The following is a 15,034-nucleotide window of genomic DNA, read 5'->3' on the forward strand; positions in this document are numbered from 1 at the left end:
ACATGGAGGAGGTTGGTGATGGCTAACACCAAGGTTTGAAGGCATAGGAATGTCTAGCCAAGAGCAGGAAATGAACGTTGGTTTTTGACAGAGATGTTTAGATACCTAGGGCACTTGTGTCTCCTGACCGGCATGTAACAACTTGTAAATTAGTGGAGTATTAGCATAACTTTAGTCTCATATAGTGTCAACGTTAAATACGCTGTGTCCTTATCTATGTGAATCTTACTCAAACAGAAAATGTTTTTACATGTATTATATGAGTACTACAGGAGAAATTACCCCAATATTTGAAGAACAGCTTTTTCACGTTAAATTAGGCTTCAGATCAACATATTTTATGGCAATTCTATATTCATCTGACTTACTAAAAATCCATAAGAACCCTAAAGCACAGAACAATACAGAATATAGAGAATTTGGATGAGAAAAAGAAAATCATTCTGTGAATTTATTTTTCCAAATGAATTTTCAAAAATTAATTTGTAACTGGAGCAGCACATTTGATGTAAAACTGAGCACACTGCAAGGGCATCCTGAGGTGTTCTACCTCCAAGTCAAAACTTTATACGACTTCTGTGAAAGGCAATTTTAAATCACACTTTTATGTCTAATACATCTCTCTCTTTTCTTCCAGTTGTAGGTATGGAGCTGTAGATTAAGTAATTCAGTTTATTTCCCATGCATACGGCTTCAAAAACATGGAAATGCACGGGAATGAAAAAGGATACAGAATATTCTTCCTGGTCTTTCCTGTAAGGGTCTAGTCTATTTCATATCTGAGCAGATAAATGGAGCTGTACTACTACAGAGTGCTTTCTGATCAAGGAATAATCCACTTCATTTTTTTATCCACTTTTTTTTAATGCTAAATGTGCTGAAGATGTAAAAATAAAGACTGTTTTATGATAATGATGAAGTATGGTACTGAGCAATGCATTTAAAGCTTCTCATACACCAGCATTTTCACAACACAAATTTAAAACAAGCATTCAAAATTAATCCAGGCCACCTTTGCTGTAAGGTCAACATGTTTTTTAAGTAGGTTTATCAGCACATGTTCTCTTCATGTCAGAACCTGATGAGATGGTAATAAAGAGTTACTGTTCTTACCAGCATAATTACTGAGCCCCTTCCTCTTCTTTCTGCGCCAATACAGCCAGATGCTGAAACCCATCAGAATTACCCAACATGCACCACCGATGCCAGCTATAAAGGCAGGCTGTTTGACAACATCAGTGATTTGCTCAGTTATGCTGTTGTTATTTTCAGTGATGACAACTTCGTTACGGCTTCCTGCACAAAAGAAAATTGACAGAACATTGCTATTACGGACTCCAAAATGCAAACAGAAACCAAATATTGGAAATTAAAATAAAATAGAAAAAAAAAAAAAAAAGGAAAAAATAGAAAAAAACAGTAATGTGCCTACAAATAATCATCCACAGTAGGAGGACTTTAACAAGTACTAATGTACATCTGAAAACCAGTGTTTCTAGTAAGTAAATCCACACTCTATTTTGCCCAAATTTATTTGAAAATATAGCTTTATAGCACTCCCCAAATTTCACAGATGCCAGTCCAGGTACTTTTTTTTTAACAGTACACACACTTTTCTGTTTTTTATATAATTATAGGTAGAATGAGTGAATGGAAATCAATTCTAAAAAGAAAAATCAAATGAGAAATTCAAATGCAAGACTTGCTACAATATCAAAAGGCAGTTTCTTTGATTGTTATCACCAAGCCAAAACTCTTAACTTTTGGGTTCATTTTCTTTTTTTGTTTGTTTGTTTGTTTTTTGTTGTTTTTTGCTGCATTCTATACCTCTCAATAAATAAATAATAAAATGTATGAACTTTTAGTTGAAAAAGAAAGGTGCCTTTTCCAATAATTATTTCATGGAGAAAACAATCCTAAGCATACCAATTTTGACACAAAGCAGAAAATAGCTTAGATAACCGTTAGCTCTAAACTGATAGCTTTTTTTTTCACCTATAATAGGCATGAATAATTCTAAACATCAACTTCTAAGACATATACATGATGTGGAATATAAATTAAAGCGATCATCAAGAATAACTATATTCCATCTTAATTTTGCCTACTACCTTAGAAAATCATAAATTTCAGTAGATTTTCCATTGCTGTGGTTTTTTTTCTTTACCTTTCCCTCTTATAGTATTACAGGAGTTGGAAGGGACCTCAAGAGATCATCGAGTCCAACCCTCTTCCGAAAGCAGGTGCCCTACAGTAGATCACACAGGTAGGCGTACAGACAAGTCCTGAATATCTCCATAGAAGGAGACTCCACAAACTCACGTCCTCTAAAATGTAACTTTTCTAAAAGGAAAAGCCTGGTGTCTGACTTAAAAATGAATGTCCATAAAAAATGCAGACAGCAATTGAGGAAATGTTAAAACATATCGTTCCAGGGCTGGAACCTTTCTGCTTCTAATACCACCCTGTCAAAAATGGTTACTTTTAAAATAAGGAAATGGGGAACATACATTTTTTTGCAGGATCTTGATTCTATATGTATTTGATACAAACTGCCCACATCTACATTTTTGACAGTGATGAAGGAATTGTCCTTCATTTCTTATAAATGCATTCATATGGCTCAATCCTTGAAATGTATGTGTGATACTATCAAATACCTGTATGCATGCAGAAGAAAGATTTCAGGCAGCAAGAGTAACTACACTACTGAGAAAAAAAAATACTGTGACTATCGCATGCACAGAGGTAGTTGAATATAATAATCAAATATTGAAACGGTCACTCAGAGCAATTAGTAGAAATATTGCACCATTATGTCTTGCTGTGAAAATGTATGCAGTCCTCTTCCAAAATCCAGTAATAGTTAAATTTACCGCTTTCTTCTTAAGCAAAACAGCTGCTATGTCAGCACTGTAGCTTCACCTGAAAGCAAATAGACAAGGTCCTTTCCAGAATAGATACGAGAGTGTCTTGACACTTCCAGCTGTATTTCCATGGATAATTCTTCACAGGATTCAACAGTTTAAATGTGAGAGATTGTAACTGAAATCCTGTCCCACGGAGTGTTGAGCTGCCTGTACCTTCCCTGCCTGCAATCTGTACCCACATGTGGGCGCTGGCCTGAGCACAGTGCTGTTCAAGCAAATGCATGGGCTTAGGTCCTCTGCTGAGCTCAGAGGTGGATTCAGTTACTCAGGAAAAAATGTGATACACTGCATTACTTTGCTATAACACCGTTAATGATCTCTGTGATTTTATTAAACTTTCTCTCTTTCATCACCATGTCAATATTTAGTAATGATGACTGTCTGCTTTTGCAAACAAACTGCTGAAGATGTGCTAGAGCTTGGCTTGCTTTCAGTAATCTGCTCAAGAAACAAAACAGGCTTCCCACAAACAAACAGGCGCCGGCGAAAGATGCTGTTGCTTGTTAATGGAGAAACAGCCTTTTGAGTACCAGTCTATACTGGGTCATGCTGGTAAGCTTTACAGGTGTCAAGCTCTCTAAGCTCTTTCCCAAACTTTCCTATGCTGTCTTACCACTGTGAAAAAATCAACTATAACTCACATAACTCAACAAGCAACAGTGACAAAGAAAAGCTGGGAGGTAGTAGAAGCAACTTTGCCAGTTTTCCTCCTTTTTTATTGCCCGTGGAAACAACCCATAGGAGCAACCTAGGGCTAAAAGAGGAAGTGCTGAAGCGTAAAACTAATAGAAAAGGAATTCTGCAGTGTGCTTCTCTAAGCACACAATTGGTTTTCTAGTAGAAATCAGCATGCGAGTTGATGTCACTCTAATTGCCATTAACTTTCAGTTAATTCCTTTGCCCTTTGGAGGCAAGGTAATAGCAGCAGGCCGGTGAGGAAACACTGCTGGTGAAGAAAACAGGCAGCCATGCTACCATGGGGAAGAGAGGGCAGGGATGACTTCAGAGTCACCAGCTCTGAGAGCAGATACTCTTGGGCTGAAGAAAAGAACTGTATCCTGAAAAAGCTTCCAAGTTGTCCCAGTGCAGAAAATCCAGTTTTATCTTAAGGCCAGAAAGCAGTCTTCTGAGGATGCAGGATACAACAACAAATCCCAGAGAGCCTGGAGGGAGTGCTCAGTGGTCCTTCTCCTCTTGATCTCTTCTAACAGAAAGTACAACTTGTCTCCAAATTACCTTCTGAAGTTTGCAGTCTGCCTGTTTGTGCCTAGCATTCACTGCCTAGCAATTATGAGTGAAAAAGTAATAGCTTGTTTAAATGTCAAAATAACATATATTTTGAGACTTCAATGACTAAAAAATAAATGGATATGGATGAACATTACCCACTGTTGTTTGATAAAACTAATATAATTGTTGTGGTTTTGGAGAACAAACTGCATTCATTTTGTATTTCATTGTGTAATACTTAATCAGTATTTAATCAGTAATATGTATACTATATAAGTAATATATATACTATCCAAGGTACCAGTGTAATACTTCGTATACTGCAGGTGTTTCTGTAACAATGCTGTCAGTTCAACTAATTAGAACATAGACAAGGGAAGTGTGTGACCTGTAACGCTCCATTGTTCCTGAAGACAAAAACATAATGAAATATAATGTCTTCCTCCCATTGGAGAGTAATGAAGAACAAAACTAATTTGTCGGACCAAAAATTAATTATACACATCAGATTCAATTGTACCTATTACTGTGAAAGTTTGCAGCTGTTCCTCATACTATTATGCCAATGATGGAATGTAAGAATGAACAGGCCAACTGATGAAGAGAAATAATAGCTCTACCATTAACCAATATTGCTGTTATCCTCAGTTATATTTCTGATATACCAAGCAAAAAAAATTAGCATATCAGTAATGACAGTAAAAATGTTATTCTAGATTCTCTTTGAGTCTTGTGTAGCATTTTTCAACACTGAGTTTGAAGTATGGGCACAGAATTCCAGAAACAGTGGCATACTTTTAATTAAAGAAATATTATACTTCCTACTCCATATTCTGCTTATACTTTCTGGATTTTGATTAACCTGATGCTTAGACTTGGTTTGTGAAGTCAGTAATTGATTATCCATGGTGAAAATTAGTTATTTTCAGAATAACTTCTTAGATGAATGCATTCTATATTTAAGAATAATATCTTGCTTATCACAAACTGGAGTCTATTTAATGACAATGGAAGTTATACTGTTCAGCAACAAGTCTCATCTGCTTTTTATCACTGAACTATTCTCTCCATAATTTAGAACTCCATAGTGTTTGTTTGCAGGTTGTTAAATAGCTAGGCACTAGGCCATATGGGAATCCATTATAATACAATGACTTGATAATTTTTTCCCATCCATAGCTATGTTTTGAGGTTTGTTCACTTAACCTATGTGATTTTTTTTTTTATACGTATCTGAAAATTTCATTTTCTTACTTGATGTTGCTGATTCTCAGTCAAATACTGAATGGGATCAACTCAATTATTTCAGAAATTGTGCCATTTAATTAGTAGTACCTTTATGAATCAAATCTATAGTCTGAGGGACAACTGCCAGTGACTATGGCTCATAAGCAACAGAAAAATAACCTAGTGAAAAATGAGATGCAGACTATGAAACAATAAATACATCTAGCTTTGTGATCTCAAAAGAGAAAAGAGAAATGAGAACAGAAACACAATACAACAAAAAAACACTTTTAGTTTTCATGTGAAAGACTCTTAAATGTATAAGGATGCTATCAGACAAAAACTTGTGTTCAAGACATTCTGGACTCATTAAAGGGATAAATAGTAATATTACTAAGTTTAACAATGCAAAACTTACTTAGCTTCAAAAGGCAATTCCTTTTGTACTCTATGTCCTAGCATCCCTTTGCTCCTTCACATAACAATACAAATATCCCCACAATTAACTCTTTATTATACTAGTCATTTTTTCTAAGGAAAAAGACAGGATAAAGGTCTGCAAGCAGATGTGGAGCTAAGCATTCTGGCAATCATCCAGCAAAGCACTTTAGTGCAAGTTTAACTCATAACAGGTTACGTGGCACAAGACTACTCATATGCTCAAACTAAAACACGCTTAAGTATTTTGCTGGAATAAGACCAGTGTGTAGCTGGACGGAACCCTTTCAGTAAGGATAAAAGCAAAGGCCTGCTGAAAGCAAATGCAATGACAAACCAGTCTCACAAAAAAAGCTCTTTACACAGAGATCCAAAACTCATGCTTATGAGAGGACAGATTTCTTGCATTTTCAAAACATCAAATTCTTGCTTTCAGTTCTAGAATACTCATTAACCTGCTTTGGAATTTTTGTGACTTCCTCTTTCTAAAACCATAGTAACTTGTATTCCCTTCTCTACTGACAACATATCCAAATCTGGAATACCTCTACTTTTGTCTTTAAATATGGGAACCTGAATATCATTAAACATTTAAGCAACACATAGGAATTGACATTTTCTAAATGCCTACACATAATAGAAATGTTCATATTAGGGACACTGTTCTGACAGAACATTCTAGAAAGAAAATGTGTAATACCAACAGACTCACATACAAGCAAGAAAAAGCTCATTTTTGTAATAACTAAATTAGAACATTCGGATGAAAGTAACAAAATCCCCGTATTCAGCAGTCTGAAGAGGTACTGCTGTGCACAGTCCAATTCAGTTTTGCAAAAATAGTTTTCCTATTCTCATCCTTCTCATTTTTTTTCTGCATTTGTATTTCATACTTCAGAAAAAGCTCAAAAGAAAAATTATCTGTGCTTCCTTTTGTAAAAGAAATTAATCGTTCATGGAAACTAATAATAAGATAATAATTTAAAAAGCAGAGATGCTACTACCACCTTTGCTCTCTATTTGGCTTACAGGCTACTTATTTTTTGACAGAGCGAACTCATCTGCTTGGGATACCCAAGAAACACTGGCACACCACGTTCAAAAAAGAACTGTAAACTGTGCCTTATGCATCAGTGGTACAGGTAAAGCAATATTACAGTCAACTGAAGAGGAGAAAAAGAAGTCCTAGCTGTTAGTCCCATAAATCCATCAACCTGCAAAAGTGGTGAATACATTTTAAAAAATCAGTTTCACTAGATAATTTGTATTTTCTATAATGTCTCAGCAAAGAAAGAACTAGCTCACTCTGCTAGCTGTGAGAACTCTGTACAAAAGGCACCACGCCAGCAGGCATTGGGACATTAAAAGCTAACTGTCAAGCTCAATTCAAAACTTGTCTTTTGCTCACAGACTTTTATGCTCTCAGAAGTGACTAATGAAAGCATTTCTGAAAGTAAAATCAAGCAAAACAAAACAACAGAATACACAATCACTTACCAATTATTATCGGTTGTGGCTCACTTTTCACTCCCACACCTGCACTGGTGCTTGCAGCAACTTCTACACGGTACTGAATACCTGGATACAGGCCACCTATTACTACAGATCGAATGGCTGCATCTACTGTTTTGTTGATATGAAATCGAGTCTCATTACCTAGACACCAGATCTGGGACAAAAGTTGATGTGTTAAAAAATAGGAAATTCTTGGTATTCATAAACAATAGCTGATGGATATGACATATCAAGGTTTTGCATGACAATCATCTGTTTTGGTATTTTGGACTTGTTAATGTTACTATCTAGGAACAGTTGGAGCTCAGCAAATTATTGTAAAATCAGGCAAGTTGCAAAGTCTGTTTGCAAACACCATCTTGGACTCTGGCTCTCCATGGAGCACAATTCTATGGCATGCTTTGAAACACATAGAATCATCCAAGTGAAAAAGATGTGTTATGTTTTCATTGAAATCTTATTCAGTAATGTGATTACTGCCAAATCTTTTCATTAAAAAATCCATTTTTTCATTCTTATTTTTCCACTGGACAGTATACGGACAACTAGCGAAATGTTTCTTAAAGTATTAAGGGATAAAATCTTTCAAAATCCTCCTCTATTTCTTTTTGCTACACAGCAGGGGCATGTGACATTTCCAAAGCAGAGTAAGCTCAAAACTGCTCTTTATTGTGATTACATACATTGTTCAAAAATCCAGATATCAGTTCCTGACACAATTATTTTCCAATTAAACAGAAGCAACAAAATATTCTTAAATCTCAATTCATATTTTATAATGAGAATGGTACAAAATTTCACAGAGTTGTTTCTCTCTCCTGCATTTATCCATTGGCTTCTCCTGAGAAGTTTCAAAACTAAGACTTCTTAGGGATTCTTTTTCAGTTATTGTTTTTGGCACATACTGCTTTTCTATGATCAAAGAAAGAATTTGCTGCCACTATACTTAAGAAAATCAGTGCTTAAAGGTATCATATGTACAATACATAATTACAACAGCAGAAGAAAGCACTACCAGTTGAACCACTTTCAGTGACCAATAGATGTGTATAAACAATACTTATACTCTCTTTACCCTTACTTTTGACCCTTCTCAGTGTTCTATCACACCTCCTTTTTTTTTTTTTTTTTCTGCAAAGCACTGAGAAAGACTTTGAGAACAAAATAAACTTTCGTTCTTCTGAGCTCATGCAGAGGCTACATGCAGGGCAGAATGCATTAGGGCGAGAGATTATTGCAATTCATTCTTTCAGTCCTTGTCTCTCCTGGTCTTAAGTCGCAGCAACTACAAAATACTCCTAATTATAGGCACTGAATTCATAAATGAATCTCCATTCATTCTTATGCTGGAAACAGATCTACATTCGTTAGAACATATCCAGTGAAACCTCAGCAGTTGTTTTATACTAAAGACTCTTTGCATTAGATTCACCACAGCCAGCACACAAATCAGGCGGCCATCTAATCTAACAATAAGGGATGTAATAGGTGGTGACTCCAGCTGTTTTTCTAAACAACCTAGAGGTCTGATTACTCACCTGGAATGTGGCTTTGATTAACCATCAGCTGACTTTCATATCTATATATTTTGTGGTTTAAGACTGTGTTTTACTTATTTGCCTGAAAGTTAATGTTGCCTCATAGAACATTCAGCATCAAGATGAATTAAAGCAAAAGATACAATTATTTATATGAAAGTAAGATCAATACCATATTGGTATTAATAAATCTTAATATTAAATAAAAGCAAAATATAACAAGTGCTATGCTAAAAATAAGTACTGTGTACATTTACTGCATCCCTCTGATCAAATGATAATCCATAAGAGGTTAAAACATGAATTGGTTATAAGCCAAGCACTTTCTTCCTTCTAGATTCTGTTTTCCCTTACAACACATCAGGAAGAATAAATTACATATTCCTACGTGAAATAATCGTCTGCATCTCAAAAAGATTATCATTTCTGCCCTTAGTGGGATTTTCAAGCAAGCTGCCCTGCTCTATTTCAGTTATAAATTTCACATTCAATATAGAAGCTAGCCACAATGAAAATTTGTTGTATATGTTTCACAGTTATAAGCCTGTGATAATGCTGAATATAGCATGATCATTTTCTCCAGGCTTCCCTCCACACACACCAATAACACACTGCAAAATTTCCAATATACTTGTGCAAAAACAAGCTTAGTGGGGAATAGACTATTACAAAATATAAGGTGATAAATAAGGGAAGGATAACTTCAGCCATCACAGCAAAAAAAAAAAAAAAAAAAAAAAAAAAAGCAGAGAAAAGGCAACAAGTGCAGCAAGCAGTCAAGTAACAAACTCTGCATATCTAGCCTGATCTAGCTAGCACTTTATGTTGTGAATCTTTACACACATAGTCCTTGAAGGAAGACCTGTATTCTCCCAAAGCTACAGTTCTTGACTTTGACCTTGAAGTGATAAGATTAGCATTTTTGCAGGGGAGAGTAGTATCTTTCCTGTCAGCTTTTCTACCAGGCTGAAGACATTTTGAGACAGGAGCTCCACCACTTGTTCTGGGAGTAAAGAACCCCCTAGGAAAAAAAACAAAAAAAAAAACAAAAAAACCCTTCTCTTTCTTCCAAGGATAGATAAGAAAGAAATAAAACCTTTAAACTAGTTGGCAACTACAAGTCTCTTCCAGGTCTAGCTCATGCTATTTTTGGTTTTAACAATAACAGTAGCACTGCTTATATGGGGAAAAAAAATAAAAATCCACTAGGCACTCAATCCTTTTTCTCCATATAATTATATTGGTGGCAGTAAATGCTGTCAGAATCTAAATCTGTAAACAGTGCTATTGTTCTGTAATTCATGCAGGCTTTTTCCTAAAACACACAACCCTTCCATTACAGATCCTTTCTACCTTGTATTCCTGGATGATTCCATTTTGGTGATCTGGAGGGGGAGGATCCCAGGAGATGCTGATGCTTGTGCTGTTGTGGTTTCCAACTGTCAGGACAGTAACAGACTGAGGAGGGGCACTTGGAGCTGCACCAAACAGAGGGAACAAACAGGAGTAAGACATTAATCCATTTGCTAGAGCACAAATTTTGCTAAAAAGTGTAAGTGCAAGCAGAGAACATACAAAGTTCACAGCCCCTGCAGGCCTAGGTATGCACATTTTGTTAGGGACTGACAACTTTGAAAAAATGCCTTTCTGAAGAGAAACATTGTACTGAATGAAAATGTGGAATCTTTGGTAATGGAGAATCAATACAAATCACTTCTCATGTATTTAGATATTGCATTTCTTAAGACTTGCATTTAAATTATTCTCATGCTTGCATTTGTTTTCCATAATACATGGTTAGCTATGCATATGTCAACTAAGTCAACCAAGTCATAATGTGAGATTGTATCCCCTGCCCAGAAAAGTCTTTTCATTCCTTTTCCCCCACATGGTCTGATACTATTGTGAGAAATGGGAGTTCAGGAAGTTTTGTTTGCTTTCCTTTTTGGTTCTAATATAGCTAATTTGGTAATATAGTTAATATAGCTAATTTGGTTCTAATATAGACTAATATAGCAAGTGTATAATGATAACTTTCCAGGACAATTTTTCAGCTCCCAGCAGATCCTGTTCCAGGGTGACTTTTTTTTTTTTTTTTTTTGTAATAACTCTACTAAAATTTTCTTCCAAAATTAAAAAAAAACAGTATTTTTCACTTTTAATATGATATTAAAATATCTTAAATGAAATGTTGAAGAATAACAGATTAGATCAGAACCCAAAAAACTCTCCTCCATCTCAGCTTCAAATATATTTGCCCTCTGGTTTTCTGACTCCCTGACTGCAGTCTGATCATCAAGAGCATTCCTGCTCAGAGAGAACTCTAACTGCTATGTTCAAATGGCACCAGGACTCTAGCCATATCTTTCCCATCTGCATGGACCATACCTCTCAGGCAAAGTAGCTGGCTCCTTTGTTTTTATATCTGTTAGGCTTAATGCAACCAGATGTAGCCATGGATATCAGAAGTATGAGCCTTTTGGAATCACTACAGACTTACTTATTTTTTCCAGTAGCCTTTTTGAGACTGTCCATTCAGATAATTCTAAGACTTGACCTGGCACAAGCTCAGGGAGCTGAGCTCAAACCTTACCCTGGTAATCATGCAGAGCTGGAGTAGCCAACTGTCTGAATTAAACAACTTAAAACTGTGGCATCAGAAGTAGGGAGGAGGGACCATACAAGATTCCATAAGAAAAAAAATATAAAAACATAACACACATATTACAGAATCATAAAATCGTTTGGACGGAAGGGACTTTAAAGACCACCTAGTTCCAACTCTCCTGCCATGGGCAGGGTTGCCAACCACTATATTAGGCTGCCTAGGACCCCATCAAGGTTGGCCATGAGAGTCTTCAGAGATGAGGCATCCACAACTTCTCTGGGAAGCCTGTGCCAGTCTCACCACCTTCTGAATAAAAACTTTCTTCCTAAAATCTAACCTAAAACTATCCTCTTTCAGTTTAAATCCATTCTCCCTTGTCCTATCACTATCTACCTGTATAAAAAGCCAGTTGCCCTCCTGCTTGTAAGCTCCTTGCAAGTATTAGATCACAGCCAGGTCTCCCCAGAGCTTTGAACACCTTGAACACCTTTAGGGACGGGGCAACCACAACATCTCTGGGCAGCCTGTTCCAGCACCTCATCCCCCTGATAGTAAAGAACTTTCTCCTGACATCCAGCCTAAATCTTCCCTCCCTCAACTTCAAACCATCTCCCCTTATCCTGCTGTTATCTACCATTTCAAAGAGTTGATTCCTCTCCTGTTTGTAGGCTCCCTTTACGTACTGAAAGGCTGCAGTTATGTCACCCTGCAGTCTTCTTTTCTAAATAAGCTCAACTGGAGAGATGCTCCAGCCCTCTGGTCATCTTCATGGCCCTCCTTAACAGCTCTGCATCCTTCTTGTGCTGTGGGCCCCAGGCCTGAACACAGTACTCCAGTTGGGGCCTTATAAGGGAAAAATAGAGGGTAACAATCCTCTCCCTCTCCCTGCTAGCAGCCCCTCTTTTGTTGTAGCTCAGTACATCAATGGCTTTCCAGGTTGCAAGAGCATACTGATGGCTCACATCCAGCTTTTTATCCATCAGGACCCCCAAGTCCTTTTCAGAAGCTCTCAAGGAGTTCTTCTTCCAATCTGTACTTGTATCTAGAATTGCCCCAACTCAAATGCAAGACCTTACACTAGGGCTAATTGAATTTCATTAGGTTCTAGTGGGCCCACTTTTCAAGTCTGTCCAGGTCCCTCCAGATGGCATCCCTTCTTTCTATTGTATTGACTGCAGCCCTCAAGTTAGTATGATCAGCAAACATGCTGATGGTATACTCTATCTTACAGTATATCATTGATAAATCATAGAATCATAGACCATTGCCACCACAAGTTACTAAACCACATCATGCAGCATATCATCCAGACACCTCTTGAACACTGCCAGGGACGGCGACTCCACCACCTCCCTGGGCAGCCATTCCAGTGCCTGACTACTCTCTGAGAGAAAAAGTTCTTCCTTATGTCTAATCTAAACCTCCTCTGATACAACTTGAGGCCATTTCCCTGTGTCCTGCTCGTTGCCTGGGAGAAGAGGCCAAATCCCTCTCCACCACAACCTCCCTTCAGGAAGCTGTAGAGTGCAATGAGGTCTCCCCTGAGCCTCCTCTTCTCCAGACTGAACAATCTCAGCTCCCTCAGCTACTCCTCAAAAGACTTGTGCTCCAGACCCCTCACCAGTTTTGTTGCCCTTCTCTGGACATGCTCCATGACCTCAACATCTTTCCTGTAGTGAGAGACCCAAAACTGAACACAGTACTCGAGGTGCAGCCTCACCAGTGCTGAGTACAGGGGAATGATCACCTCCCTGCTCCTACTGGTCACACTACTTCTAATGCAGGTCAGGATGCCATTGGCCCTCTTGGCCACCTGGGCAAACTGTCGGCTCATGTTCAGCTGAGCATCAACCAACATCCCCAGGTCCCTCTCTTCTTCACAACCATCCAGCCACTCATCCCCAAGCCTATAACGCTGCATTGATAAAGATGTTGAAGAGCACCAGTCCCAAGACAGATCCCTGGGTGATGCTACTTGTGACCAGTCTTCACCTGGATGTAAAGTCATTGACAATAACGTTATGGCTATGACCATCCAGCCAATTCTTTATCCACCCTTCAAATCCATATCTCTCCAATTCAGAGATAAGGATGTGGTGTGTGACCATGCCAAAAGCCTTGCACAAATTCACATAGATGACATTAGTTGCCTAATGTATGACTCTTGTGAGTCCTGCACATTTTGGGAACTACATTTTCAGATAGAGGTTCAGCTGCAAATCAAATAGTGCTAGGTAGAAAGAGTTCTGGAGGGAAAAATAGAGCTATGTTATGGATAGTTTGACTCTTAACCAACTCAAGTAAAGCACGAAAAGGTGACCTTGGGCTACACCTTGTTGAACAGTAAGGTTGCTTAGTGTATTTTATGGCAAATGAACCACAGAGAACAAAAGAGAAAAAGTGTTTTAAAAACTTTAAAGATATTGCGTAACAACAAAACCAAGAATAACTGCGTACAATATTAACAATACTAAATAATAATAACAAACAGTAGTAATAAAAATAGCAAAACAACATTATATATTTTTTTCTTTTTTTAAGTAAAATGGAACATTGTGCTGAAATGTATATACTTTCATCATTAGGACATTCAGGTATATAATGTTTTATGTGCAAGTACTGAGGAACATTGGGGAAGGGAGAAGAGAGAGGTAAACACTAAAGAATATATAAAATAAATACCTTTATCATTGAAAAAGAAAAAAAACAATGCAATGATTTGCATTTGCATTTAAACTGCAGGAATATTCCAGTTAATTTTCTGTGTGTGGACTCTTTTTGGTTTTGAAGGATAGATAGTAAGTTGTAAGCAAAATTAAATCACAACTGATGAATGTAGCTGAAAGTATCACTTTAAGAGCTGCGGTAAGGCAAGCAAGAATTGATTGCTGTTACAAGACAGCAACTGATAAAACTTAGGAGACCTCCAGTATTGTCATATTTTTGTGGTGACAAACAATATGCAGAACAAATATTACTCCAGAAAGTTATTCCAGAAGAGATTTAACGTAGTGTATGTACCTAAAAGGATTATCATCTGTCTTCATAGCAAGGGTGAAAAAAAGAAGTGAAAATTAACAAACGAAAGTGTTCTATTTAGCTCTTATGTGTGTAGGCACACATACGTATATAACAGTTCTGCTTCCTCCTCCTATGATAATATCACTTTGTAAGCTGGCACCATGATATAAATTAAGGCACTTGTCTGACACTCTGCAGTTATTAAATAGACTACATTGAAAAATAACATTTTTAAACCTGTTTTCTCATTTCCCTTGCTGCTGCCTTGTGGAGAACACCTTGCCTGCTTCTTGACAGGTCAATTATTCCAGTGCTCAGCTTCTTCTTACAGATATGAAAGAACCCAAATCGCTGCTCATCTCTTCCAGAGGCAGCCAAACAGAATTCCATTTATTACCTTCACAAGGCCAAAGAGGTAGGAGATGAATGGATACTGAACTGTGAAAAATGCCCGATCCAGAGGAAAAGTCTAACTGTAGCAAAATTGATTTTTGGAGCTAGGACTCAGAAGTAACATTGCATGTAAA

General features: G+C 37.2%; 1 protein-coding gene across 1 annotated transcript in view; it reads right to left on the bottom strand.

The window, feature by feature from the left end:
* The window catches only part of ROBO2 (roundabout guidance receptor 2), an 872,799-nt gene that overhangs the window by 62,479 nt on the left and 795,286 nt on the right, over positions 1-15,034 (bottom strand). Inside the window, exons 16-18 of the mRNA XM_052666711.1 lie at positions 10,232-10,356; positions 7,323-7,494; positions 1,114-1,296 (exon numbers count right to left, since the gene is read on the bottom strand). Coding sequence (XP_052522671.1) covers positions 1,114-1,296; positions 7,323-7,494; positions 10,232-10,356 — 480 coding nt within the window. The remainder of the gene's footprint in view (positions 1-1,113; positions 1,297-7,322; positions 7,495-10,231; positions 10,357-15,034) is intronic.

This window comes from Tympanuchus pallidicinctus, unplaced genomic scaffold, assembly GCF_026119805.1.
Source record: "Tympanuchus pallidicinctus isolate F22 unplaced genomic scaffold, pur_lepc_1.0 scaffold10, whole genome shotgun sequence".
In the NCBI taxonomy this organism is placed as follows: Eukaryota; Metazoa; Chordata; class Aves; order Galliformes; family Phasianidae; genus Tympanuchus; species Tympanuchus pallidicinctus.